At 53.6% G+C, this 25,942-nt stretch overlaps 9 protein-coding genes across 9 annotated transcripts; 6 read left to right on the top strand and 3 right to left on the bottom strand.

The window, feature by feature from the left end:
• Positions 1-766: 766 nt before the first annotated feature.
• On the top strand, positions 767-1,825 carry B0T23DRAFT_319794 (putative acetolactate synthase small subunit precursor; the record flags this gene model as incomplete). Its single annotated transcript, XM_062835143.1, has 2 exons — positions 767-1,578; positions 1,645-1,825. The coding sequence occupies 2 exons, from the start codon at positions 767-769 to the stop codon at positions 1,823-1,825; spliced, it is 993 nt and encodes a 330-aa protein (XP_062692019.1).
• Positions 1,826-2,294: 469 nt separating this feature from the next.
• On the bottom strand, positions 2,295-3,559 carry B0T23DRAFT_319322 (putative ornithine CARBAMOYLtransferase precursor; the record flags this gene model as incomplete). The annotated part of the gene is made up of 3 exons (XM_062835118.1): positions 2,295-2,338; positions 2,407-3,094; positions 3,200-3,559. 3 exons carry the CDS (start codon positions 3,557-3,559, stop codon positions 2,295-2,297), a joined length of 1,092 nt encoding a protein of 363 aa, XP_062692018.1.
• Positions 3,560-5,167: 1,608 nt separating this feature from the next.
• On the top strand, positions 5,168-8,065 carry B0T23DRAFT_396919 (uncharacterized protein; the record flags this gene model as incomplete). The annotated part of the gene is made up of 3 exons (XM_062838267.1): positions 5,168-5,972; positions 6,115-7,071; positions 7,212-8,065. The coding sequence occupies 3 exons, from the start codon at positions 5,168-5,170 to the stop codon at positions 8,063-8,065; spliced, it is 2,616 nt and encodes an 871-aa protein (XP_062692017.1).
• A 705-nt stretch (positions 8,066-8,770) lies between these two features.
• On the top strand, positions 8,771-10,924 carry B0T23DRAFT_454513 (S-adenosyl-L-methionine-dependent methyltransferase). The gene is made up of 2 exons (XM_062841207.1): positions 8,771-9,220; positions 9,274-10,924. Exons 1-2 carry the CDS (start codon positions 8,926-8,928, stop codon positions 10,740-10,742), a joined length of 1,764 nt encoding a protein of 587 aa, XP_062692016.1. The 5' UTR covers positions 8,771-8,925; the 3' UTR covers positions 10,743-10,924.
• A 51-nt stretch (positions 10,925-10,975) lies between these two features.
• B0T23DRAFT_171003 (type 1 phosphatases regulator ypi-1) lies at positions 10,976-11,974 on the bottom strand. The gene is made up of 2 exons (XM_062832911.1): positions 11,689-11,974; positions 10,976-11,573 (listed from the first exon to the last, which is right to left on the bottom strand). Exons 1-2 carry the CDS (start codon positions 11,882-11,884, stop codon positions 11,209-11,211), a joined length of 561 nt encoding a protein of 186 aa, XP_062692015.1. The 5' UTR covers positions 11,885-11,974; the 3' UTR covers positions 10,976-11,208.
• Positions 11,975-14,376: 2,402 nt separating this feature from the next.
• On the top strand, positions 14,377-16,847 carry B0T23DRAFT_413484 (uncharacterized protein; the record flags this gene model as incomplete). Its single annotated transcript, XM_062839520.1, has 2 exons — positions 14,377-15,151; positions 15,226-16,847. 2 exons carry the CDS (start codon positions 14,377-14,379, stop codon positions 16,845-16,847), a joined length of 2,397 nt encoding a protein of 798 aa, XP_062692014.1.
• Positions 16,848-16,988: 141 nt separating this feature from the next.
• Positions 16,989-18,394, bottom strand: B0T23DRAFT_382581 (uncharacterized protein). The gene has a single exon (XM_062837339.1). The coding sequence runs from the start codon at positions 18,173-18,175 to the stop codon at positions 17,450-17,452; it is 726 nt and encodes a 241-aa protein (XP_062692013.1). The 5' UTR covers positions 18,176-18,394; the 3' UTR covers positions 16,989-17,449.
• Positions 18,395-18,562: 168 nt separating this feature from the next.
• Positions 18,563-20,326, top strand: B0T23DRAFT_382579 (putative vesicular-fusion protein sec17). The gene is made up of 4 exons (XM_062837338.1): positions 18,563-18,824; positions 18,904-19,027; positions 19,116-19,422; positions 19,496-20,326. The coding sequence occupies exons 1-4, from the start codon at positions 18,792-18,794 to the stop codon at positions 19,908-19,910; spliced, it is 879 nt and encodes a 292-aa protein (XP_062692012.1). The 5' UTR covers positions 18,563-18,791; the 3' UTR covers positions 19,911-20,326.
• A 29-nt stretch (positions 20,327-20,355) lies between these two features.
• B0T23DRAFT_421206 (NUC173 domain-containing protein) lies at positions 20,356-24,677 on the top strand. The gene is made up of 2 exons (XM_062839756.1): positions 20,356-20,495; positions 20,638-24,677. Exons 1-2 carry the CDS (start codon positions 20,424-20,426, stop codon positions 24,412-24,414), a joined length of 3,849 nt encoding a protein of 1,282 aa, XP_062692011.1. The 5' UTR covers positions 20,356-20,423; the 3' UTR covers positions 24,415-24,677.
• Positions 24,678-25,942: the final 1,265 nt, after the last annotated feature.

Raw genomic sequence — 25,942 nt, 5'->3', positions numbered from 1 at the left:
GAAGTTCAGATTTGCCAGTTGGACGACGGATCTTCCAGACAGGACGTTGAGCCACACCGAGTTTGGATGTCTGCGCTCCGGTTGCGACTTTTCCACTTTTTCATCTGAATACAACCTATGGTCAAGTCATGACGTTTTAGGCCAACATGGCTGAGATCATCTGCTGAGTGTCCCCTTCATTGTCTTTCATTCTTCTGAGTGTCCAGCCGACTGCGTCAAGCTACACTACAATGCCGATAAGCTAGGTTGAACAAGAAACGGCACCACAACGATGGAGCTTCAACTGCCACGACTGGAGGCCCGGGCGGGTTTCGGCCGGCAGACAGGCAAATTTGCGACACTACCATTCGGCAACCCGAGCTTGGGACTAGCTGGGGCTCCTCTATTTTACATTGGTCGATCCATGTCGGCCTCCACAATCGGCGGTCACATCGGTCACATCGCCAGTGCATCCCGCTAGCAACGAGGGCCTGGAGCCACGTCTAGAGCCCTGTGTTAATCACTGATCCTCCATCGAGCTCCGATGTTCGGGTGAGTCACTAGCGGCTGGTGAAAACATATCCAGTGGGTTTGATCCATCCTGGATTTCCTGACGGGACCTCGTCGCCATCCTCCAACCCATCTCGTGCCTCCATCTATCTGTACATACCTCCCCCCTCCCAGCTCACCACCACCGTAGCATACGTACTCGTCGGCTCCGGATCGATTTGCACGAGGGGCAGTGAAGCAAACTTCGCTCTCTCTATACATCATACTCGCGACGACCATGGCGTCTCGCGGCCTCGTGATGTCCGCGCCACTGCGCCGGATATCGGCGAAGGCAAGGGATGCCGCTCCCGTCGCCCGGCAGTCTCTTCCGGCGGCCATTGGCGTCCGCTACAGCTCCCACAGCAGCTCGACCTCTGCCATTGCCTACAAGGCCATCCGCCGCCGCCATGCGCCTCTCCCCGCTGCCGACGCTCCTCCTGCCTGGTCGTCCGCCCAGGCCGCCGTTTCCAACATCCTCTACGAGACGCCCTCCCCCTCGCTCGCCCCTCCCAAGCGTCACATCCTGAACTGCTTGGTCCAGAACGAGCCTGGTGTGCTGTCGCGCGTCTCGGGTATCTTGGCTGCCAGAGGCTTCAACATCGACTCGCTCGTTGTTTGCAACACCGAGGTTGATGATCTCTCCCGCATGACCATTGTCCTGACCGGTCAGGACGGTGTTGTTGAGCAGGCGCGCAGGCAGTTGGAGGACTTGGTCCCCGTCTGGGCCGTTCTCGACTACAGCAAGGCCGCTCTCGTGCAGAGAGAGTTGCTCTTGGCCAAGATCAACATTCTCGGCCCCGAGTACTTTGAGGAACTTCTCGCTCACCACCGCGAGATCACCGCCGAGGCCACCGAGGGCGAATCTGGCAAGCTCGAGAATGGCGGCGAGCACAGCCTGGAGGAGACTGCCAAGGACTTCCACCCCAGCCGCTTGGTAGCCAGCGAGGCATTGAGGCACAAGCATGAGCATCTCAAGAGCATCACATACTTCACCCACCAGTTCGGCGGCAAGGTATTGGATATTAGCACTAACAGCTGCATCGTCGAAGTGTAAGTTTGAGTCACCCTTTGGTCTCGCGCCCCTGTCAAGCTTACATACTAACCACTCTTCCACAGCTCCGCGAAGCCCGTCAGAATCGACTCTTTCCTCAAGCTCATTGCCCCCTTCGGCATTCTTGAGTCCGCCCGTACTGGTCTCATGGCCCTGCCCCGCTCTCCTCTCTACGAGCACGGCGAGGAGACCCATGTGAAGGAGGCCGATGACGTTGTTGATGCTAGCCAGCTCCCCCCTGGTTAAACAAGGGACGGTGTGTGCAAAAGGAAAGGGAAAAAATGGGAAAGGATTTACCCAGGAGTTGTGGATCGGATTGGTCAATTGGTCCTCTTATTTTCGCACTTTGCAGAATTGTCTCCATGTGCCTCGTCTATTCAAATAGCTGCAGCGGCGTTACAAGAAACACATGAAAAATAGTTGATCAGCCTTTTGCAACATCTCGAAAAATCCGTCATCATTTTATGTCGTTTCTCTTTTGTCTGATTACCCGTCTAGATAGAATACAGTAAGACGAACCGATGTGAAGGAGGAAAAAAAAAAAAGCCAATAACTTTTGTGTGTATCTGAGAATATGGTTATATCAACCAACCAAACCCCCTTAACCCATGGAATACAACGCCTGCCTTACTGCTGCCATGATATGCTTACGATGTACGAAGAGTGGATGGAACCAAGATGCAACCAAAAGAAACCTTGTCATATCGCTTCTTGCTCAAAGTATCCTGCCGTTGTTGACGACGAAAGCCTCAAGGGCAGCTAGGTAAAAGTACAAACGTGATTAGCTCAAGCTTCATCCGGGGCAGAATATAGATCGCTTCACTTACAGACGGCAGCCCAGAGCCTATTTTCGGCCTCGGGGAAGACCAAGGACTGAGGACCATAGAAAACCTCGTCATCAACCTCCTCCGGGTGCCTAGGAAGGCAGTGCATGAACTTCCAGCCGGGCTTCGCGCCGCCACGCTTAGCCAGCTCGTTGGTTATCTGGAAGCCGGCAAACGCCTTGAGACGCCTCTGGGTCTCGGCCTCCTGACCCATGGACACCCAGGTATCGGTAACCAGGATATCAGCGTCCTTGACGGCCTCCTCGGGGACCGTGGTCTCGATCAGCTTTCCGGGCTTGGCAACGCCATCGGCGGCGCTGAGGATGATCTGCTTCATGCGGTCGGGGATGCCATAGCCGGCGGGCGAGGCGACCGAGATGTCGACGCCCAGCATGACGCAGGCGGTGGCCATGTCGAAAAGCACGTTGTTAGAGTCGCCGACCCAGGCGACCTTCATGCCCTCGAGTCCGAGGCTGGCCTCGTGGGCGGGCTTGGTGGCAAAAGCCTCGTGGATGGTCTGGAAGTCGGCAATGGCCTGGAGCGGGTGGAAGTCATCGGACAGGGCGTTGATGACAGGTACCGACGAGTCCTTGGCGAGGTCAGCGACGTCGGAGTGAGGACCGACGCGGGCTACCATGCACGAGGTCATGGAGGAGATGACCTTGGAAGTGTCATAGAGAGACTCGTTGACCTGTGGAAAGTGTCGTTAGTGATCGAGGTGCTGGTCGTTGCGCATGTATGTGTCTCTTTTAGGCAGGGGGGAGACGATGGAGCCGAGACGGTAGTTAACACTTACACCCAGTTGGATGTCATCCTTGCCGAGGAACATGGGGTGGCCGCCCATGAGGGCCACAGCGGCCTCGGTCGAGACACGGGTCCTGGTGCTTCGCTTGCTAAACATCATGGCCACGGTCCGTCCCTTTAGCTTGCCGTCCAAAGTGCGGGGTACCTGACCGGGGCCAGCAGCGAAGGCGGCCTTGGTGGCCTGCTTGTAAGCAGAAGCATTGAGGACAAGCTTGGAGAACTCGGCAGGGCTGAGCTGGCTGATGGAGAGAAGATGGCGGGGGGTACTGCTGGCGGCGCTGTTGGACGCAGAGCGAGCCTGGATTTGTCCGACAGCGGACTTGATGGTGCGAGTCGTTGCCCGGGACATCATGATGGCGATGGAGAGGTACAACGGGTATCTGGTGAGGACAAGGAAAGAGAGAAATGTCAAACGAAGAAAAAGTGCAATGGGGTATCTTAAGAAATGCGAGATGAGTTGTGAAAGAAGTTGGAAAGTGAGTCAGCCAGGAAGAGTGGCCCTGGGGGGAAAGCTGCAGTACTAGTGTTTGTCAAGGCCCTTTCCACTTCCTTTATGAATCAATTCGCGAACCGTGACTCTTCACAGGTACGTACCCTGGTCTTTCGTCCTTTCTCTTTTCAGCCCCAGACTTTCGGAATAGCCTCTTCCCAGTCTGCAAACCCACAGTCAAGGAACAAGACGATTAAGTAGCTCAGTGTTGAGGGCCCTTACGGGGATGAGCTTGGTAGCAGGGGATAGGTCTCTTGGGCCAAAAGATAACAGCCAAGAGTTGAATTGCACAACATTTTGATTTTGAAACTGCACCGATACCGGCTATCTGCACGTTTGTCTTCCAACTCTATATTTTATCTTTCTTGCTTTTATCGTTTTTCTCTCTCTTTGAACTGTCTTACATACTCAGTTCCTTCACGCTCACAATCAAATAGCCCAGTCGCAGCCGTTTCCCGCCTCCAACCACCAATGGAGCTCAGCATGAGGTGTGTCATTCAGGATAAGAACCCTAGTGTGAGGAACGGGTACATGCAGGTCTGACGAATTGGAGCTTGTTCAATGGTTGGTTACTTGAGCTTCACTCCACACCACGACGGGACAAGCCGGTGGGGTGTCTGGAGCCGCTGGGCAAGCTGGACTGCCCCTGGGCTTCTCCAAGTTCGGGGTTGCGGCCCCACCCATGCCGTTCAGTCGTCCATCATCCATCCACTGGGAATTTGGATGCAACCGACGAACAGGCACATCCGGTCACCGGTCCCATCGCGACCTCGCGGAAGGGTGAGGGCAAAGAGTATCCTTCCGTGTTCCGGCGCCGGAGGTCACGCAAACCAAGAGCGAGGGGATGCAGGCACGGGCTGGGCCAATCAACCTAAGCGGAAGCTGATCCCGGTCGCGCACAGGGCAACCTTGTGGGCATACACTATTGTTGAAGCCGCTATTTTGGTGTAGTCCCGTCTTGGTGCAGCACTACCTTAACTGCATAAAGGCACTGTCAGCCTGTAAAATAGCGCCAGCTCACGCATCATGTTGTTAGTGCATGGCTCGTGATCTAGGTACCTCCGTATCCGAAGACTTGATGTGTCGGCTGCGAGCCCAACTTCAATCTCAACGTCGCTGAAACACCAACCGTCCTGCTTTGTTGCAACACCATTTCAGTATAAATCGTCCATACTATACTTCATCGATTCATTCTCATCAATTTCCTTAGACATATTGTTCATTATATCAAGTTCTTCTAGCCTATCAGTTTATCTTATCCTTGATCAACCTAGTATCTAGAGGTACCTCCGTGCCAACACCCGACCGTTTAACTCGTCCGTTGTTGTCGTTATCGCAGGAGCGTCCAAGCTTCACGGCAATCTACCATTGCTCGTCTGCCTGCGATCATTCATCCACTCATTGCCCATTTCAGTCTTTACACTTCATTCATGAGGGCTTGAGAACCGAATCCAGCACCATCGTTTCGACATGTCGTCTTCCGACTTCGAAACCGAGCGGTCCCCTCTGCTCGCGGCGTCGACAAGCAGTAGGGATACCAAAACACTGGCCGATTTAACCGATGGCGCACTCGAATCTACACCTCTGCTTTCGACGTCCAACACAACACCACGCTATGACGGACGCGATAATCCAGACAGAGCTTCTTTGGTCTCGGCTGGGGCTTCTCATTCTGGAGATGGAGTACCACCAGCGCGGTCGACCACGAAGTCGACGCGATGGCCCTCCATTATCGCCGCACTATTGTTGATGGGGCTCGCAACCTCCATCGCTATTGGCGCTTTTTTTGTTCCAGCTGCGGTTGAGAAATATGCCAAGGAGGCTATCGTCATCGAGCCGACAAACTTGGCGCTCGAGTCTATCACTACCGACGGCGTCCGTGCGCGAATCCAAGCAAACTTCCGTCTTGATGCTCAGCGTGTCAAGAATGTCCATATTAGACGAGTCGGCCAGTTCACCACGTGGCTGGCTAAAGAGCTGGCAACAGAGGAGACGAGGGTCAAGGTCTACTGGATTGATCACGACAACATGTTGCTCGGAACTGCTGGCCTCCCTCCCTTGACGATTGCCATCGCGAATGGCCACAATACTGAGCTTGATATCGTTGCCGATTTGGCTCCTGGTGATGCCGATACCATTCGGACCATTGCAAATCAGTTCTTGGGCGGGAAGATGGATACAATTCGTGTACGGGGAATAACGGAGATCACGGTCAAGACAAGATTCAACATTCCCTTGGGAACGCACGCTGTTTCGGAAACAATGGAGTTTGAAGGTCAATCCCTCTACCGTCCCTTCGCAGCATTGTTATTTGGCGAAAAGTCATTCTTATAAATGAGAACAAACATGTGCTATGCCCCGACGTTGTGTCCTTCCACCACAATGGCCTTGAATCCATACTGATACGTTTATTGTAGGCAAGGAATTGCCCCCGCTCCCCTCCTACAACATTACCGGTCTTAATTTTGAAGAGAGGCCCTTACCCGGCGATGATAGGCAGGGAATGGCAGCCGACGTTACCATCACCACCTTCAACCCTTATCCAGTTGCTTTTGACGTACCCGCGCTCAAGTTCGAGGTCTCGGTTCCGGGATGCAAGAAGCATGGCCCGGCCATTTCTATCGCTACCGCCCTAACCGATGTCATTGCTCTTAGGCCGGAAGCCGATGTCGAAGTCACCGCCCATTCCATCGTTGAAGAATTGCCAGAGCCTCTTACCCGTCCCTGTCCTGGTGGAACCTTGTCGCCGTTGGACAAGCTCTTTGAAGCCTACGTTGCAGGTGAGCCTGTATCGGTTCTCGTACGAGGTCAGAAAGATCAAGGTGGAGAGGTCCCTGGTTGGATCGGGGATATCATCTCCAGTGTTACGGTCCCTGTACCTCTTCCGCAACAATCCTTTGACGACTTGATTCGTAACTTCTCTTTGACGGACGTATCATTCTCCTTGCCAGACCCGTTGGCAGATCCCGACGACCCCAATTCGAACCCCAAAGTGTCGGGCACTATCGTCGCTTTGGCAGCCCTCCCATCGGAACTGAATATTGGGTTGAACGTCTCCAGTGTCAAGGCCAAAGCGGATGTGTTTTATGACTCCAAGAAGCTAGGCGAACTGGAAATTGACGAGAAGGCCAGCTCCATTCAAATCGACGGCGGTCCCGGTGAAGAAAACTTGATTGAGATCACATCACGCGTTCATGATACACCGCTCAAGGTTACCGACGATGACGTGTTGACCGATGTTATTCAGGCCCTCCTTTTTGGTGACGCCGATGTCATTCTCGACATCAGCGCTCTTGTCGACGTTGGTGTACATACAATTCTTGGACAATTTGTGGTGAAGGGTGTCCCCGCGGAGGGCAGAATTCCGCTCAAACGTCCGTCTCTTCTCCAATGATATTTTGTCAGTCACCTTGCTGCTGTTGGCGATTATGCATCTCTTGTCGATGCTATCCATCAGTCGCTCACACATACTTTATGGACATCTCAGAACACTGACATCTCGCTCCTTCACTAGCCCTTGGAAACGATCTTCTCGGCTCTATGCAGCCTCAAGTGGGAGAACTGGAAGTTGTTGACACTAGCCCAGTCTCAATATCTCTACAGGCGTCAGTTAACGTAACTAACCCTACTCCATACGCGGCCTACATTCCTTGGATTAGCATCAACATTTTGAATAATGGAACTGTTCTCGGCGAGGCGCGTGCAAAGAGACTAACCATCAAGCGTGGAAACAATACAAACCTGAAAGTGACGGCACTATGGAGGCCTTCTTTGGCTGGAGAAGATGGCGTGCAAATCGGCCGGGATCTGATTTCGCAGTACATATCCGGTTATAACACAACCGTGACGCTTAGAACACATCCGGGTACTATCCCATCAAAGCCAGAGCTGGGCAAAGCGCTGTCAAAATTCAACTTCACGCTCCCAATGCCTAGACTTAGCGTGCCTGGCGACGATGAAGGTGGACGACACGATGGGGACGGCAACACCAATGATACGGCTCCTCACTTTATTCGGGGTGCGACCTTTCACATATTCTCTTCTCAAGCCACATTTACGTTAGCTTCGCCCTTCTCACGAAACACGATATATATCGAGCACATCAATGCTACGGCCCTGTACAATCACACGGAGGAAATCGGACGAATCAAGTATGATTCACCGTTTGGCTGCCCTCCGGGGGTGTCTACCACGCCTAGGTTGCCGGTGGACTGGTCTCTGGATTCGGTTGGACGTGATAAGGTGAAGGAAGCGTTAGGTGGTAGGCTGAAGCTTGATGCGAAGGCTACTGTCAGTGTCAGGATTGGATCCTGGACAGAGACGCTGTGGTATGTTGGAAGGGGAATAGGGGCGAGCGTCCGCCTGTGAGAAAGACATACGTGAGATTTGCTTATGGGTTGGATTCAGGACGGTTTGCTTGCTTGAATTTCTTGAAGTGTAAGGTTGGAATATTGCTGGAGTGCTCTTTGCTGGGCCCTCTTCTCCGTTCCTTATTTTTCATCGAATACCTGACTTTGTCTACTGGGTTGTGTGAAGGAGTTGCCGGCGTTGTTGGGGGTTAGATAATTTGCAGGCACGATTGGCAAGGGAGCAACAAGAGCACATAGAGCGATGGGCTGCTAGGTGATACTGTAGATTTTACACTGTACATTTTCATGAATACATGATCAAGAGAAAGGGCGTACTGGATCAGACAATAACTTCTTCTCTGGCTTTTTGGAAAGGCTGGTTGCCCAGGCAACTGGATCTGAAGCTGGGAAAGGGGCTGGATCTTGGGGTGGTTGTTGGAGAACGACACAATCCGCTAAAAGCCCCAAGAAGCTTGGTCCTTGAATCATTACTACACCATTGCGGCATGTACGAAAACAGTCAGGAAGAAGGTAATAATAAACAAACGGGAATTATTAGCATATATGTACATTTCAAGTTCCGAGAACGTGTTTGGCGCTCGATGTTCGAATAGGCGTTCGTTATCGGCATGTGTTTCCCCGCAATTTTTGGGCGACGCTGCAACTGCAGCCAACCTAATTAGGTACTGCTTTACACTACCAATTTACACAAGTGGAAATTTCTGATTTTTTTCAAAGCCTGCGCACCTTGACGACCAGGCTCCAACAACCTCACAACACACTTTCAAGAACCACGTTTCTTGTTGTGATCTTGGTTGTTGTTCACATTTTTGTACCTGACATAGCAAAGTCAAGTACCTCGAGGCAAACCACCATATCATGGCCGCTCAAGCTTTAACTTCGGCGGCTCAGTCCGAACCCCGTCGTAACGACTATAGCTCCGGCTCTGATTCTGGCTCTGATGCCTCTTCTTCTTCTGGCGACGAGGATGAGTGGCTCGACCAGGACGAGGAGCAAGAGGAGGCCCCCGCTATCATCTCCTTGCTCGACGACCATGTCTTCCCCGACGTTGTCTCCATGCTGAACTACTGCAAGGATAAGGGTCTTGATTTCCTTGCCATTCGCGACCGTCTCAACTTGGATTTCTACGGCTTGATCAAGCTTATCAACTTCAGTATGTCTCCAGTCTCCACAAGCTAAATAGTCAGCCTACTGACAACATATTAGTCCGTTCCAAGGTTCACGAAGGCGTCCCTCTTCCCGCTGAGATCACTGCCGCCGATCTGGAGGATGACCGCTATCTCAAGCCCGTCCTTGATGACGACGCCTTGATTTTGTGCCTGGATGATCTCCCTGAGTCCAGCGGTACCGGCGCTGAGGCTTCTGCTGCCGGCACCCAGAAGGGCGCGGATGCGCCTGCTGTGGATGAGTTGATCCAAAAGAACGCCGAGCTCCAGGCTCAGCTCGAGCAGCTGTCCAAGCAGTTCTCCAATTACCGCCTTGCCGTCCAGCAGACCCTCGATCAGCGCTGGCAGGCTGATGACGACGACAAGGATGCTACCAAGGGCAAGGCCGCCGCCGCCGCTGCTGCTGCTGCGCCTTCAGGCCCGGCCCCCGAGGGTCCTGCCGCCAAGGAGGGTGCTTCCGACTACTACTTTGAGTCGTACGCGCACAACGACATCCACGAGACCATGCTCAAGGACACGGTCCGCACCGAAGCCTACCGCGACTTCATCTACCAAAACAAGGACCTCTTCGCCGGCAAGGTCGTCCTCGACATTGGCTGCGGCACGGGTATCCTGTCCATGTTCTGCGCCAAGGCGGGTGCGAAGCAGGTTATCGCCGTCGACCGCTCGGAAATCATCGACAAGGCGCGCGAGAACATTTACGCCAACGGGCTTTCGGACGTGATTGTTACCCTCAAGGGCCGCATCGAGGAGGTGATCCTCCCCGTCGAGAAGGTCGACATCATTGTGTCCGAGTGGATGGGCTACTGCTTGCTGTACGAGGCCATGCTCAACAGCGTTTTGTGGGCGCGCGACAAGTACCTGGCTCCCCAAGGTCTGCTCGTCCCCAGCCACGGCAACATGTGGATCGCGCCCGTGTCGGAACAGGAGTACATTGCCGAGTACGTTGACTTCTGGCGCGACGTGTACGGCTTCGACATGAAGGTGATGCAGAAGGGCATCTACGAGGATTGCCGGATGGAGGTCCGCCCCGCCGAGACCGTGTGCGGCACCCCGGCCTCGTTCGGGTTGTTGGATTTCCACACCGTCAAGGTCGAGGACCTCGTGTTCACGGCTAAGTGGCAGAGCGCCTTCGACGACAAGGCCGAGAGCCACGACGGCTTCCTCGTCTGGTGGGACGTTTTCTTCGCACGCAACCGCGTCGACGAGTCCATCAAGCTGGACACCAAGGCGCAGGAGTGGGTGGCTGAGACGGCCGGCAAGGGCGGCGATAAGGACGCCCGGGTGGCTTTTACTACCGGGCCGTTTGGTGAGCCTACCCATTGGCGACAGGGCCTGATGCTGCTGGACAAGAACAAGGTCAAGGAGACGAAGCCGGCTCCTGGAAAGAAGATTGCAGGCGAGATTGAGTATATCACCGCCGAGAATCACGAGCGCGGATTGAACTTGAGGGTTACTTGGGCTGCCGAGGGTGAGAAGGAGCAGACTCAGACTTGGCTGTTGCACTAGTGGGATAACGTTGAGTGGCGTCTGGCGCTGTGAGCTAAAAAGGTCTGGAAGGGTTGTCTTTACATGGATGGGTTAGATTTCTTGTACGATCTTAAACATTGGGAAGCTCTGTATAGCCGTTACATAAGATAGAGTCACTTAAGGTGTCTATGGGCAAATGTGTTAGAATGCAGTAGCACATTTCTGCGTTGCTGGATGTCTTGAATATCTGAGGCCGTTATAGTGAGATACATGTGTATATCGATTGTTATTTGACTCGTGAAGTCGAATAACAAAGACACCTAGCGAAGAATGATATCTAACGAGAAGCAGCCCATACACGTGCTCATTATGGCTTCAGAAAGCCAAAACCAAGACAAACCCAGCCTTCGTGCTCATTTTTTTTTTTTTTTCTTCCCATGGTATCTAACAATTGCCCCCAAAAAGAAATTCGACTTTTAAACATACGTTCGTGTTGTTCCCTGCATCATTTACTTCCCCCAGGACCTTGCGGTTCTGAATTCGAAGGCTCAGCCCCTCCATCCTTCGGCTTATACTTGGGCATTTTCTCATACGCATTCGGGCTCGGCCTCCTTTCCGTCTTTTTTCCTTTATTGCCGTGTTTCCTCCCACGTCCATGGTCGTGGTTACAACCACCCTCCCTGCGATCATGGTCGTGATCATGGGAATGCCGGTGGCCCCTGCCACTACTACCACCGCCAGATGTGATTCGTTTATCTTGATCAGGTTCTGGGTCCGAGTCGGAATCGGAAGAGGATGATGAGTCGGAGGAAGAAGAAGAATCGTCACTGGACTCGTCTACGCCTTTTGGTCGGTGGTAGATGCAGCAGACTGTTTTGTTTGTGGCCGACCGGTGGTATTAGCATATGTAATTATCAGAATGTGCATGTGTGCGCGCAAGGCAATTGAAGGGTGGGGGACAGAAGGGAAACCCAAATCAACTAACCTTTGGACTTTTTCCTGCCGAGACCTTCGTTGTCAACGACATCGCTACGCCATTGTACAGATCGCCCGTTCGAGTGTGCGCCGCGAAGTCGCAAGATGGCCGGAGAAGAGGTCTCGGTTTGGGTTCGGGTTGGGGCAGCGGTTTGGCTGGTGGATGGTTGCGCAGGCTGCGCTTGCCGTTGGGCGACGGAGGTCATTGTGTGATTGTATCAAAGTTTGCTGTTGTGTTTTTGGGACGTATGTGTTTGAACGGGTGGTTGTGTGTATGCGGTAGGTAGTCGTAGAGGTAGTCGGGTCTGGGAGAAGATGAGGTTTCGGGAGCGCTTCTTTTCTTCTTCTTCTTTTTTCTTTTCTTTTCTTCTCTACAAAGGCGCGGTTTCAAGGGTGGTGTGATCTGTTCGAAAAATGAGTTAGGTGATCGTCGTTTGAAGGCCGTCCGGTCATGCGACAACAATTGCGGTCTGACGGAGTCTGGGGAAGTTTGTGTGATCGCCGCTGCTGACGAGGAGCGTGCCTGGCAGGAACTGGAATTTTCATGCGACTCTTGTCGCGGGGTTCCAGGCTGTTCTGTTATCTCGATCTGAAAGCTAGCTCTCGGCCTGTCTCCCTTGACTCGTCGTGCAATGGGTATTGGTCGGCAGGTTGCAGTACCTTCTAGACTTGGAATACCGTACGCTGAAGGCGAACGAACTTGAAGGTGTGTTGGGTGTAGTACGCAGGAGGTATACCGGGCTAGGTGTGTGCATTCAGTGTGGGACACGTTACTTAACACGCCTCGGTGTAGTGTGGGTCGATGGCCGTTAGAGCAACCTTTGATGACGGAAGAATCGCAGCCGCTGAAGGTTTTCGGTTTTGGCGCTAGAGGTACCCTTCCCGTTTTCCCCCACGTCCCCGCTTCGTCATTCCACCTTCCACATCCCTCTGCCAAAATAAAAAACCAAGAGTCAACGCAGGGCATCCAATCAAAAGGTGGGGCGAAGATCGCCTGCGGGAAGGAAGCCGGATTGACAAGGGTCCCCTGATAGGTCCAGCGCAAGCGTCCGCACTGCTCTCCCTCACAACCCTGAAGGCAGATCATTGCTTCAACCCTGAACCAAAGTTCCAACAACACCCCTGAATTGAGCCTCATTGTATGATCGGGAAGGGACCGCTGCAAACAAACAAAATAGTTTGTTGGGTGTCCATATGTCCATGGCATATGCTTTACTACATGTGCGTGTTGGGTCTTTGAAGTTTTTCGTTGGTCTTCGGGCAATTGCGTCCGTTTCCACTTACATCGATGTCAAAGACTGAGGATGGGAGGTTTGGATGTTGACTGACGACTGAGGCCGTACCAAAGGGTGGCACATATTCTTGAGTGTCCTTTTTATATCCATCAAGGCTTGCTCAGTTAGTCCTCAGCTCCGCGGTGCGTTTTCTCATTCACGCGGCTAGGCTTGCGTGCCCTAGCAATTCAACAATAGAGAGCGGTGCCGGTCCAGCCCACTGCAGCCTATAGTCAAGCTTGCGAACCCTTCTCCCCTTGAATGCCACTTGGACGTTCGTGTTCAGCAGCTGGTATGGCAGCATAATGGAATGATCTTATGTCCGTGATCCTTGAGCTTAGGTTGTGAACCTCTTTGGACGTTGTGCTGCCTCAGAACTAGACCACCACCAAACACCCCGCCTCTCCCGCGTCGCACAAGGGGAGTTTCGATGCTTGCCAAACATCACTGGTCCTCATTGCCGTCCTTTTGCTGTTGGCAAAGCTTCCGGCAGTCAGCCCACGCGTAGAACACTCCTAGCTTCCACCGTGATCCTGCCTTTGCCTGCCCTTAACTGAACTGCCCTTCACTGCGTGGACTGCCTTTCTCTGCTCTTTCTTTCCGTCCACCTTCACGATCCCCAGCGTCCTTCCCGACCAACGGATCTCTTGTATATCCCAGGTCCCTTCTGCACCCACCCACCTTGCATCCCCGCCCCCGGCTTGGGACCAGGACCCTTTCCCATAGAATCCATCTTACTTTATCTACAACAACGCCCGACCTCTCGGCCTTTCTTCCTTCCTCTGTCTGTTTCCCCTCCACACCGCCTGGCGCGACCGCATTCTCTGATCATAAGGTAATATTCGACATACCCGTACCTGGCCATCCAGCCTAAAAACCCGCAGGAACGACACTCTTTCGTGGCCTCGTGACAGTCTGGCTGGCTCCTGTAACGCCAAGGTTAGCCTAAGCGAACATCATCGTGGTACCGCAGTGCAACTGCCTGCCCCCCAAGACAGCAAACAATTCGAGACAGAATGACCATCGCTCTTTCCCTCTATCTTTCCTAGCGGGGAAGTATAATCTGAGAGCGAACTCAACAGGTTGGGAAGTCACCTGTCACAAGATCTGCCAGACCACAAGGCGACTGGAGTCACTCCACACTCAGTTGGCAATCACCTATTGCCCACACCTTCCAGTTGCAATTCTGGTTGCGCACTGCAGTCTCCATTCTGACGAGACGATACACTCCCCTCATACGGTCCGTCTCATCGCCACACCACCGCGACAAGTACAACTCCCGGTTTACTGCGCTGTACCAATTGGTCAGGGCAATCACCTCTACTGTGACCTATCCACCCGAAGGTAGGGCGGGGACTGAGGTGTCAGAATCAACAACAGAAAGAGCACTCAATCATTGCGCCTTGTCGCCTTCCTAATTGACCATGGCGGCACTCAAGAACGCTCCCGCGCCAGCGGTCACGGTGCGCTCTTCAAAGGCCCTGGGCCTCAAGACTTGTAACCCAATTCCTCCCGGCTTGCCTTCTCCCAAGGACGCTGCCGAAGCAGCATCGCCAACTTCACCGACCCTCTCCCACACAGCTTCTGACGACAGTGCCATCGCGGATATGCCTCCCGGCGGCAGACCAAGACATAATCCCCCGAAGCGGGAGGCTGACTTCAGCACTTTATTGTCACCCCAGGAAAAGAACGACTTAACTTCACTCATTACCAGAACCACCGATGTCATGCAGAAGCACTTTACCCATGTTTACGACTCAGCCGGTCTGGTCGATGACGCTCCCTCGGTTCGTAACAAGTTCTGGAGCGGACTTCCCGCCCACTTGCGTGATTTCAGCATCACCAAGCCTCTCCCTGTGGAGACGCAGCTCCAGAACCCCAAGAAGCGCACTAAGGGTAAGACCTCGAGGAGCCAAAAGGAAAATGGAAACATGGCTCGAGACACCAAAAACAGCACGGGTGCTGCACTGCAGCCAGCTAACCCATCTAACCTGAATATCCAACGCGCCCCTGAACAGGACAATGACAAGACAATCGGGCCCTACCTTCAGGAATTGAAGAAGGAAGCCATGCTGCACTTCAAGAAATGGCAGACAGCGGTACATAAGAGAATGGGTGACATCTCTGTCAAGCGGGCTGGAGATGCCAACTTCAACTCCACGTTGCCAAACAACAGACGAGGCAGGAACAGGCCTAACGGTGAGTACTTACTCCACCTAGTGACCGGGGACACGTATATAGAGATAGTGCGACGGCTGCTAATTCCATGACAGGAGTTTCAACCTCCAACATTGAGTCCGACCCTGTTCTGATGCAGCTCTACCCGCCGATCCCGTCGACGCTCTGCTACTGGCCTCTAGAGAGAAGATTGCTGGTGCTTCACGCTCTGCTACTTCTCCTGCTCTCACTCGAGCATTACAGCGCATATACTCGGGTGCTGCTGCTCCATATCACCTCTTCGCTAAACCTTCCTCTTCGCGTTCTCGTTGATGACGAGGTCCGCGTTGCCAAGGCTATTGCGTGGATGGCCAAGGATATCAATCCAGAGGAGCTGATCCAAAAAAGAATCGAGGAATGTGCTGGGAAGCCATCCAGGAGATGGAGGCACGGATTGGCAAGTATGGCTGGAATTAGCAGCTTTGGGATACCTGGCCATCTCGCTCCGCCCCTTGTGGCTGCAGGAATCGGATCTGTCAATGGAGGTTTCGGGCTTGGACCTACTGCTTCCGCCGGCATATTAGGTTCGACGGGCGAGAGTGCTTTTGTTGTCGGCGCTTTGCTCGGTATCTACAACGCCAGAACCTCGGTCAAGTTGATGGAGCAGTGTACCAAGGAGATACAGGACTTCGCTTTCATCCCCATGCGCGGCTCTATTGGCGAAGATGGCGAGATTGGCAAGATCCAGCCAGATGCCCGTCGTCTCCGAGTTGTGCTGGCCATTAGTGGATGGCTGACCGACGAGTCGGACGTCACTAACCCCTGGAGGGCTTTAGGACAGGCGAACGAGGTATACGCTGTGCGATGGGAAGTGGACTCGCTCTCGAAGATGGGTACAGCTTTGGAGACTGTCGTAAGGAGCTCGGCATGGTCCATGGCAAAGAAGGAAATCATTGCTCGGACCAGTGAGCCTCCTTTCAATATCCCAAAGTGTAACCTCTCGAGACGCGCTAACAAACATGGTCCAGTTTTCACCAGCATGACGGAATCCCTTTGGCCACTCGGCTTGCTCAAGATCAACAAAATTATCGATAATCCCTGGAGCGTCGGCATGGTCCGCGCTGACAAGGCCGGAGCTCTTCTCGCCGACGCCATCATGAACAAAGCCCACGGAGAGCGTGGAGTGACGCTGATCGGTTACAGTCTCGGCGCCCGTGCGATCTATGTCTGTTTAATGGTCTTGGCGGAGCGCAGAGCTTTCGGTCTTGTCGAGAACGCCGTCATGATGGGTACGCCCGCACCCTCGGAAGCCCGCGTCTGGTGTACCATGAGGAGCGTGGTCTCTGGCCGGCTTGTCAATGTCTTTTCAGAGAACGATTACCTGTTGGGCTTCTTGTATCGGACGAGCAGCATCCAGTTTGGCGTTGCAGGTTTGCAGCGGATCGAGGGTATCGATGGTGTCGAGAATGTTGATGTCTCTGCTAAGATCAGTGGACATCTCCGATACCAGTACCTCGCCGGTAGCATCCTAAAGCACATCAACTGGGAGGACATCAACCAAGAGCAGGTTAGCCGAGATGAGGCAGCCATGGTAGCCGCAGAAGAAAGGGTGCGAGAGCGTGAGAAGAAGCGAGACGCCGTCGAGCGTGGAATTGTGGTGATAGACAAGGCGAAGGAAGCTGCGAAAAATGATCCGGGTATTATCAGGACCCGGATGAGGAAGAAGAACAAGAGGTGAACGCTGAATTCGACTCGTCGGAAGGAGGGGAGGGGGAATTGGTGAACGTTTAACTTTGGCTTTCTTGGGACCTAAGTTCCTGCTCATGTTTATGTTATGACAACGACAAGGGGGTGGCAACGCAGGGCTCATGAGAAATGAGACAGAATTCGTACGTTATCTAAGTAGTTGTAGGATTAGCTTCAGTTCAGTTAGCTTTCTATACCAGAGTAATCTCTGGTGACCGATGTGGATCATCTGGGTAGGACACACTTAGTATGGTACAGCAAACAGATATTGTAGTGTGGCGCTTGCATCGCAACAACGCAACAACGTAGTCCCTCACTCAGTGATTTTTGTCCCATGAATACCCCTTGGAAGACTTGAACTCCCAATGCAAACAGGCTGGGCATCTGACGCGATTCCCTGAAAGGCCTAAAAGTCCCGGCCCTGCGTGTTATAACAACGCCTTTCCCGGCCTATTCCAAATCTTCCAGGCTCCCCACTGTTCGGCATCAGTTAGCAGATCCATAGCCCTCTTATATAGTCAGCCCACGCAGACCACAGCCCTTCTATCTTCTCCAGGGCGCGAGACGAACTTCAGCCATTTCCCCCTTGATCATCTACTCCCCCTTCTTCCCACTCCTGACAACAAAGTATCTCCCAACCTTTTGCTCAGCTGATCCCAACACATCCCAATCCTCAGCCTCATTTTTCTTCTTTTCTTTCGGCTCCTCCATCTTTCTCCGCCTCGGCCGCCGGCAATGACCAACAATATCCTCCTCCGCCAGCGCCCCTTCAAGCATCTTCAGATCAATTGTGATGTCCGCCAGTCCCTCCGGAGACTCATCCCGGATCGAACTCAAGGGCGCCAGCTCCTTGGCTTGATCTGAAGGATCCGTGGTATCCACCGATTGGATGGCCCGCACGAAGTGCAGGTGTGAGTGCAGAGCTGAGAGAAGGCGGGTGGTGGAGGCAGGGTCGGAGGCGGAGGGCGGGGGGAGGGCAGAGAGGCGGGCGAGGTGGTGCAGAGTTTGGGGGGTTATTTCGCTTTCATCGGGTTGGGTTGATGAGGATGGTGTGGATGATGGAGGAAGAAGAGAGCGGACGGACCAGGTTGGCGTGGTGAGGATGACTGATGGGTCGATTTGTGATGGTGGAGAGAGTTTGGAGGAGCCGCCGCGGGCGGTGGATTGAGGGAAGGTTTCGGTTGTAAAAGATCGTGACCGGGAGAGATCACGGGTCGATGGCTGGCTGGAGTTGGAGTTGGAGCTGGAGCTGGCCGAGAGGACCGAGGAGGTTGAAAGAGCTGCGCGGTGGCAGGCGCGGCAGATGGTTTTTGCTGTCATGATGGCCTTGATGGGAAGAAAATGCCTCGGTATCCAAAGTAGTATAGCTGAAAGGGAGATGTAGACTTGCGTTGTTCTATGAGGTCTGCATATGATGTGGCTTAGAGATTATTTGATGCTTTGATGGGTGGTTTCAGGTGAGACTCTGGTAAGAAGTCGCGATATGAGAGGTTGAGATGAAAGAGGACTGACGAGACATTTGCGAGGTACCTGTTGGGCGTCATAGCTGAGCTTTGGTAGGTTGAAGGGGAGGCTACCTCTAGACCCCTGCCACCGGGCCACTTGGTCAGGCAAGCTACCAGCCCTCAGGGAACCTGTTCAGGCGTCAAGGGCTTGGCGAGCCGGCATCAGCGATCACAGCCCGCTAAAGTGATCATCCCCCCCCCAATACCGGCCAACCCCCCCAATCCCATGCCGCATACCTTACCCCGGGAGACAACGAAACACCTCGGGCTCCTGCAACCACCAACACGACACCATCCCGACCAACACCTGAGCTTCTTCGAGCGCGCCCGATTCCGAACAATTGGGACACCCATCAGTCGGCTTCATACAGCGAACGCGACTCCAACTTGGAACTTTGCCCATCTATATACCGTCTAATAACTTGCCCTTCATGGCTGTCGATCCGCGCGTTCTCCAACAAGAGGTTTGAACCTGCCCCTCCTGGCCCCTCCTGACACTTTCGCGACAATGGACACATTGCTGATGCCGAATGCGAACACCAGGCAGAGAAGACCCTCGCAAGCGCGTCCAAAGGCTGGGGTCTCTTCGGAAACAAGGAAGAAAAGTACCAAAATGCGGCGGATCAGTACATACAGGCGGCCAACGCTTTCAGGTTGCAGAAGTCAAGTACGTCATCACAATCATCAACGCCCACGATGCGCTTTCGGGCCATATGAACCTCGCGACAAGTCCTAACATTCTGCCCACTACCCAGACACCGAGGCCGGCAAGTGTTTCGAGGAAGCTGCCAAGATCTTCACTGAAAAGTTGAAGGAGCCCAACGATGCGGCGAATGCCATGTTGGACGCCTTCAAGGTCTATAGGAAAGATGCCCCGGATAATGCTGTGCGCTGCGTCGAGGTTGCCATCAAGCAGTATACCATGGCGGGGAACTTCCGGAGAGCTGCGTCGCACAAGGAGAACCAGGCTGAGGTCTACGAAAACGAGCTGCAGAATAAGCCAGAGGCTATCAAGGCCTATACAATTGCGGCCGAGTGGTACGAGAACGACGGTGCTGTCGCGTAAGTGATTGATGCCCACGGCTTTTGCGCCATGTTACGAGTCCAACAAGTCGTTCTAACCAGCTGTGTGTAGTCTTGCGAACAAGCTGTGGCTCAAGGTGGCCGACCTCTCTGCCCTCGCGGGCGACTTTTTCGGCGCTATTGAGAAGTTCGAGAAGGTTGCGGAGGCGTCACTCGGCAACAACCTGATGAGGTACTCGGTCAAGGAGTACTTCCTCAAGGCCGGTCTCTGCTCCTTGGCGACCAAGGATATGGTCACTGCTCAGCGTAACATCACCAAGTACGCCGAGAAGGACCCATCATTCACGGGTCAGCGCGAATACCAACTCCTGGTTGACTTGTTGGAAGCAGCCTCAAACAACAACCTCGAGATGTTCCAGGATAAGCTTGCCGCGTACGATAAGATGAGCCGGCTCGATGACTGGAAGGCGGCCGTTCTTCTCCAGATCAAGAACAACTTTGAGGAGGCAGACAACGAGTTTTCATAAACAGGGTGGAGGAACTTATGATATACAGCCATTTATCACTTCCTGGTTTCCTTCTTTCCTTTTTCTTTTCTTTGTTATCGTATCGGCGTTTTCTGGTTGGGAGGGGGATGAACTGTCATATCATGAATACGGTCATCGACGCTTTGGTGATTTACGCGAGACCCAAACAAACCTGCTGTCTGGGGTAGAGATGGGCTTAAAGCAATAGAAACTTGTTCCTAGTGGGTATGCGTTATTCGTACAATCCAACAGGAATTATTGTATCTCATAACCTTGATGGCTGCCCAAGCGAAACATAGGTACCTCTATAAGCATGAGATGCCATAGCTAACCCTGGAGTTGCAGTTGGGATCAGCTTCGGACTAGCGCCAGACCCTTATCAATGACACCGGGTGGGGCGTGCGCGCCGATAAGCGACAACTTTTCGAACTTTTCTGTTCTTCATGACATCGATTTCAGCACTGCGAAGCGGCTTGCATTGTCCCACTCCAGCGCCATTCCATCACATTCACGATGGCTTCTTCTCCGTCTTTGCAGGAGAAACTGGACAAGATTCGGTCTCCGAATCTCCAGAGCCAGAAGCAGGTAAGCCAGAGTCATGATGCATCTCTCCTTTTTCTATCTTTTGTCTTCTGCATCCCTACCCTCTTCCTTCCAGCCTGCCATTGCAGTGGCCTGTCGCAAGGCCGCCTCCATCGTGGACAATGGACCCTGACTTTAGCCACAGACTGCCAGTGTCCTCGAGGCTATCGAGGCCACTTTCAAGGAGCGCAATACACCCGCGACTCCTACCGCCTACTTCGCCGCCCTTCTCAGTCTACTCAACAACGAGAACCTCGCGACCCCCGTCGTCTACCTCCTCGATGTCGTCACTCCCTTCGCTCCAAAGCCTATTCTTCAGGCCAAGTTCACTCAGATCATCACCATCCTCGCGCCAGTACTGTCCCTCCCCGATGCCGATGCTCCCCTCATGAGGGCCTCGATCGGCTCTCTCGAGAGCTTGCTCCTTGCTCAAGATGCGACACAGTGGGAGCTCGGTACCGCCCAGATTGGCCCCCGCCGGGCTGTGGCCGGCCTCCTCGCCCTTGCCCTCGACCCGCGTCCCAAAGTCCGCAAGAGAGCCCAGGAAGCGCTCAGGAACATTCTGAAGAACCCTCCGCCGAGCCCGTCTCTCGACCACCCCGCCGCCCCCATGTGCGCCGAGACAGCCATGCAGAGCCTCCGTCTTGTCGCTGACAAGGCCGCCGCCCAGAGGAAGGAAAAGAAGACTACCGACTCTACCCACGATCCCGAGCTTATCCACGCCTTGCAACTCGTCAAGGCTGTCGCCTCTGGGAGCGGTGGCTGGCCCAGCAAGAGCATTGAGTCTTTGTGCGAGCTCCTTCTCAGCATTGCCCGGACTGGCAACGAGCACATGAGCATGGCTGTCTTCGAGATCTTCGAGATGATGTTCGAGGGCATGGCCGCCGACGAGGTTGCCTCCGCCAAGCTTCCTCGGCTGCTTGAGATCATCAGAGAGCTCCGTCCCGCGCCCAACGATACCCAGCTTCTCCCTCCCTGGATCGCCATTCTGTCGAGAGCCTACGATGTTGCCGGTCAGATTTCGCCCGCCGAGACCTTCCAAGAGCTGGTCGATCCTTTCACTCTGGTTGCAGGATACCTCGAGTCCCAGCACAAGAATATTCGCGTTTCGGCGTCCGAGTGCTTGGTCTCCTTCCTGGCCAACTGTGTCCCCAAGGAGGCCATCCTTGAGCCTTCGATTTTTGACGAGAAGGTCATTCAGCAACTAGTCAAGGTTGTCGAGGGCCTTCTCACCGTCCAGTACCAAGCTGCCTGGATGGAGACTTTCAACGTTCTTGGTGCCATGTTCGATGCCTTTCGGTGGCAGGCTAACCCTTACCTCCTTTCCGTCGTCAAGAGCATCGGCGAAATCCGCGGTAACGATTCTTTCGCTGGAAAGCAGGAAGCCGACGAGGTCCTTGGCAAGGCGATTCGTGCAATGGGTCCTGAGGCGGTCTTGAATGTTCTTCCCCTGAACCTCGCGAAACCCGTCAAGGGTCAGCCTGGCAGAGCTTGGATGCTTCCTCTTCTCCGTGACTACACCTCTAACACCAATCTTGCGCACTTCAAGAGCGAATTAGTTCCTCTCAGTGCTATCATGTTCCAGCGTGTGATTGAGCACCAGGGCGAGAAGAACATTCACATCAAGATCTTCGAGACTGTGGTTCAGCAGATTTGGTCGATTCTTCCCGGCTACTGCGACCTTCCCCTTGATCTTGTTGAGGCCTTCGACACAGGCTTCGCTGAGATGTTGACCAACCTTTTGTATGAGCAGGTTGACCTGCGCTTGGATATTTGTCGCGCCCTCAGGACCGTTGTTGAGTCCAACCAGGCCATCGCCACTTCCGATGAGGTCGATGACCTTATCCTCTTTGGCAGGGTCAGCAAGGAGCAGGCGCAGAAGAACTTGGAGTACCTCGGAACCACCTTTGCGGCTGACTTCCTCGCTGTTCTCTTCAACGTCTACAGCACCACTCTCCCCCAGAAGCGCGGCCCTGTCCTCCAGACCATCAATGCTTACCTCAGCATCATTCCCCCCGCGCGTCTTACCGAGACTTTCAACATGGTGTGCGAGAAGCTCGCCGAGGCTCTTCAAGAGGTTGTTGAGAAGAAGCCCCAACAGCAGCAGAAGGCCGATCACATGCCTTCTGCCGCGCACACTCTCATGGACCTGGTCGTTACCATGTCTATCTACCTCCCCCGTGCCAGCTTTGAGGCTCTTTTCAAGATCGCTTCGGTAGTCATCTTCAAGGATGATGACCCTCAGCTGCAAAAGAAGGCTTACAAGCTCATTCCTCGCTTGGCGGATTCCCCCATCGGCAAGGCCGCCCTCGAGGAGAGACATGGCGAGCTCCAAACCCTGTTCCTGTCCAGCTCTGAGAAGGTGTCGGCACCTGCCCGGAGAGAGCGCCTGGCTGCCATTGCTGCTCTGATTCACTTCATCCCCAACGATTCCCTGCACTTCATTCCCTCCATTCTTTCAGAGGTTGTCATTGGCTGCAAGGAGCACAACGAGAAGGCTCGCACCACCGCCTTCGACCTTCTGGTTCTCCTTGGCCAGAAGATGGTTTCTGCTCAGGGCTCTTTGATCGATAACAGCAAGGTCCCCCACATGCCCGCGGATGCTCCTGCGGCTACGGCCTCTATTGAGGAGTTCTTCACCATGGTCAGTGCCGGTTTGGCTGGCAGTACCCCCCACATGATTTCGGCCTCCATCACTGCCATTACCCGCGTCCTTTATGAGTTCCGCGAGACCGTCAGTAAGGAAACACTGTCCGACCTTGTCCAGACCATGGACCTCTTCCTTACTTCCAACAACCGCGAAATCGTGAAGAGCGTTCTTGGCTTTGTCAAGGTTTGCATCATCAGCCTGCCCACCGAGATGATGACACCCCGCCTCCCCACACTCATTCCCAACGTCATGGTTTGGAGTCACGAGCACAAGGGCCATTTCCGCTCCAAGGTCAAGCACATTATCGAGCGTATGATCCGTCGCTTTGGCTTTGAGGCCGTTAGCAAGTACTGTCCCGAGGATGACAGGAAGTTGATTGTCAACATCCGCAAGACCAAGGAGCGCGCGAAGAGGAGAAAGGAGGCCGGCAAGGAGGCCGGTGAGGGTTCGGATGACGAGGCCGGCGGCAGAAAGGCCAGCCGGTTCGAGAGCGAGTACGACCACGCCCTTTACAGCAGCGACGACGACAACGAGTCGGAGCAGTCCGACGACTCGGACGCTGAGATGACGGGCAAGCGCAGCAAGAAGGGAGGACAGTCACAGCAGAAGGGCGGCAACACGTACATTCTGGAGGATGAGAACGAGCCTCTGGATCTACTCGACCGCAACGCCCTCGCCAACATCTCGTCCACCAAGCCGACCAAGCTCAAGAGGCACACCACCAAATCCAAGGCCAAGACGGACATGGACGGAAAGCTCATATTGGGCGAGGACGGCGACATGATGGAGGTCGACGTGCCCAAGGGCGGCAACGACGACGAGGACGGCGTTGGCGCCTATGTGGCGGCGCTCAAGGGCAAGGATGCTCCCAAGAGGGGTCTCCGTGGCAAGCTTAAGTTCTCTAGCAAGGGCAAGAAGAATGACGACAGCGATGACGAGGATGATGGTATGGACATCGACGATAACACAGCCAAGGAGATCAGGCAAAACATGCGCGGCGGTGGCCGTGGTGGTGGTGGTGGTGGTGGTGGTGGTGGTCGTGGAGGTGGCCGCGGCTCTGGCGGTGGACGCGGTGGTGGCGGCCGTGGTGGCGGCCGTGGACGAGGTGGTAGTGGTGGTGACAGGAGAGGTGGCCCTGGCCGTGGTGGCTTTAGCCGTGGTGGTGGTGGACGCGGCGGCAACGATCAGGGAAGGAGAAATATGGGCGAGGGTAGGAGGACGGGTGGACCAATGCGTGGAGGCGTCGGTAAGGGCGGAAGGGGAAGGAACTAAGTTCGAGTGTTTGTCGGTTTTATCTTGTCAGATCAGATAGCTTTGCGAGGACACTGCCCCCGGGTTTCAGTTTGAGATATCATGTCTGTTTTTGTTGGTCTTTCTGGTAACGGAGTTCGATTGAGAAGTATTTACCTAGATGGACCGATTTTCTGAAAGTATGCCATCATCATAATCACCAATGTAAAGCCGTGATGTTCAATGGGTAGTATCAGTAGAACAGTGCACTCATCCTGTCCCGAGGGGACTGCCATGACAACCCCTAACCCTAGTCCTCAAAGGCAGCAACAGCTGCCGCTTGCCAGTTGTGGTTGATGATGCTTAGCGCGAAATTTCAAGTGGAGAAACCATTGCCCCGTACGCCCAATGGAATCCACCATCCGGTCGGGGCACCTCCGCACCTATAAAAGACTCTTCCCCTCAACTTGTTTTTTGGAAGGTTTTTTTCTCCTTTTTTTCTCCTCAGAAAGTTGCACCCGGGGACGCAGAATATAGGCCCAATGACGAATTTTACTGTTTCAGACAGTTGTTGGGTTGTATTAACCGGGGAGATTAAAACTGAGAGTCTCAAGAATTGCTATGAATGCGTTGCCCTTGTTTTCTTCGGAAATTAAGGCTCCGCGATGAATACGCGATCCCGTTTGGCTTCGACATTTTGACATCCATTGTTTCTTTTTTTTCTTTCTTTTTTTTTTTTTTTTTTTTTTTTTGCTTCTTTTTAGATAGTACTTTGATTTGATGCTCGAGTGAAGTGGAAAAATAATGCCCGGGCTATGCTATATACTAGTTCGTTCCTACTGAGCGCTGCGCTTGCGCATGAGAATATTGTTCGCTATCGGACCTTCTTCGTTCGAGTTCACCATGGCCGTCTCTGTGCCGTGCGTGCCGTGCGTTTTTCACCGGCACGGCGTCCGGGTGCTCTCCTGTCCGACTACTGCCGGTTCTCCGTGGTTAGTGGTTGGACGTGCTCCGTCCCGAACGGTCCGGTCTGGGTTCGGGATCTGTTACGCCATAAACGGCGTCATGTTGACGGCCGTGATTGACAGCAACGATGTGCTCCAAAGACGTTTCGATTGTTGATGAGAAATCAAAGATCTTGTACCTTGATGCCGCGGTTCTCTACGATACATCGTTGCGTTTGAAACAGGAAGCTATATATGTGTTTTGACGAATGTTGATTGGGACATTTCAGTTAACTGCTTGCTTATTTATGCTTACAAGTTTAAATACCCATTTCACTAGAACCGAGTACCTCGCTTTCTTACAAGACTTCAACAAGATGGGGGGAAAAAATGGGGAAATCATAAGGAGGAGAAAACACAAAAATACAGTCGGGAATCACACACTGTGACTCTTAAGCTCGTATATCATTTTCACCGATCAATGTCCCCCTACTGCTTGCCATAAAACCAGCCGTTCACTTGAGCCCGATCGTCGGGATTCGAACCTTCGGTCAGCTAGTCGTGTTGCATTCTACGTGGGGTTTCTCTCGTGGCATGCTTGACGACCAGTCATGAACATCGGTACT

This window comes from Neurospora hispaniola, assembly GCF_033458365.1.
Source record: "Neurospora hispaniola strain FGSC 10403 chromosome Unknown B0T23scaffold_5, whole genome shotgun sequence".
NCBI classification, from domain to species: Eukaryota; Fungi; Ascomycota; class Sordariomycetes; order Sordariales; family Sordariaceae; genus Neurospora; species Neurospora hispaniola.
Note: the sequence above shows the minus strand (reverse complement) of the source record. Positions and strands in the feature narration are given on the sequence as shown.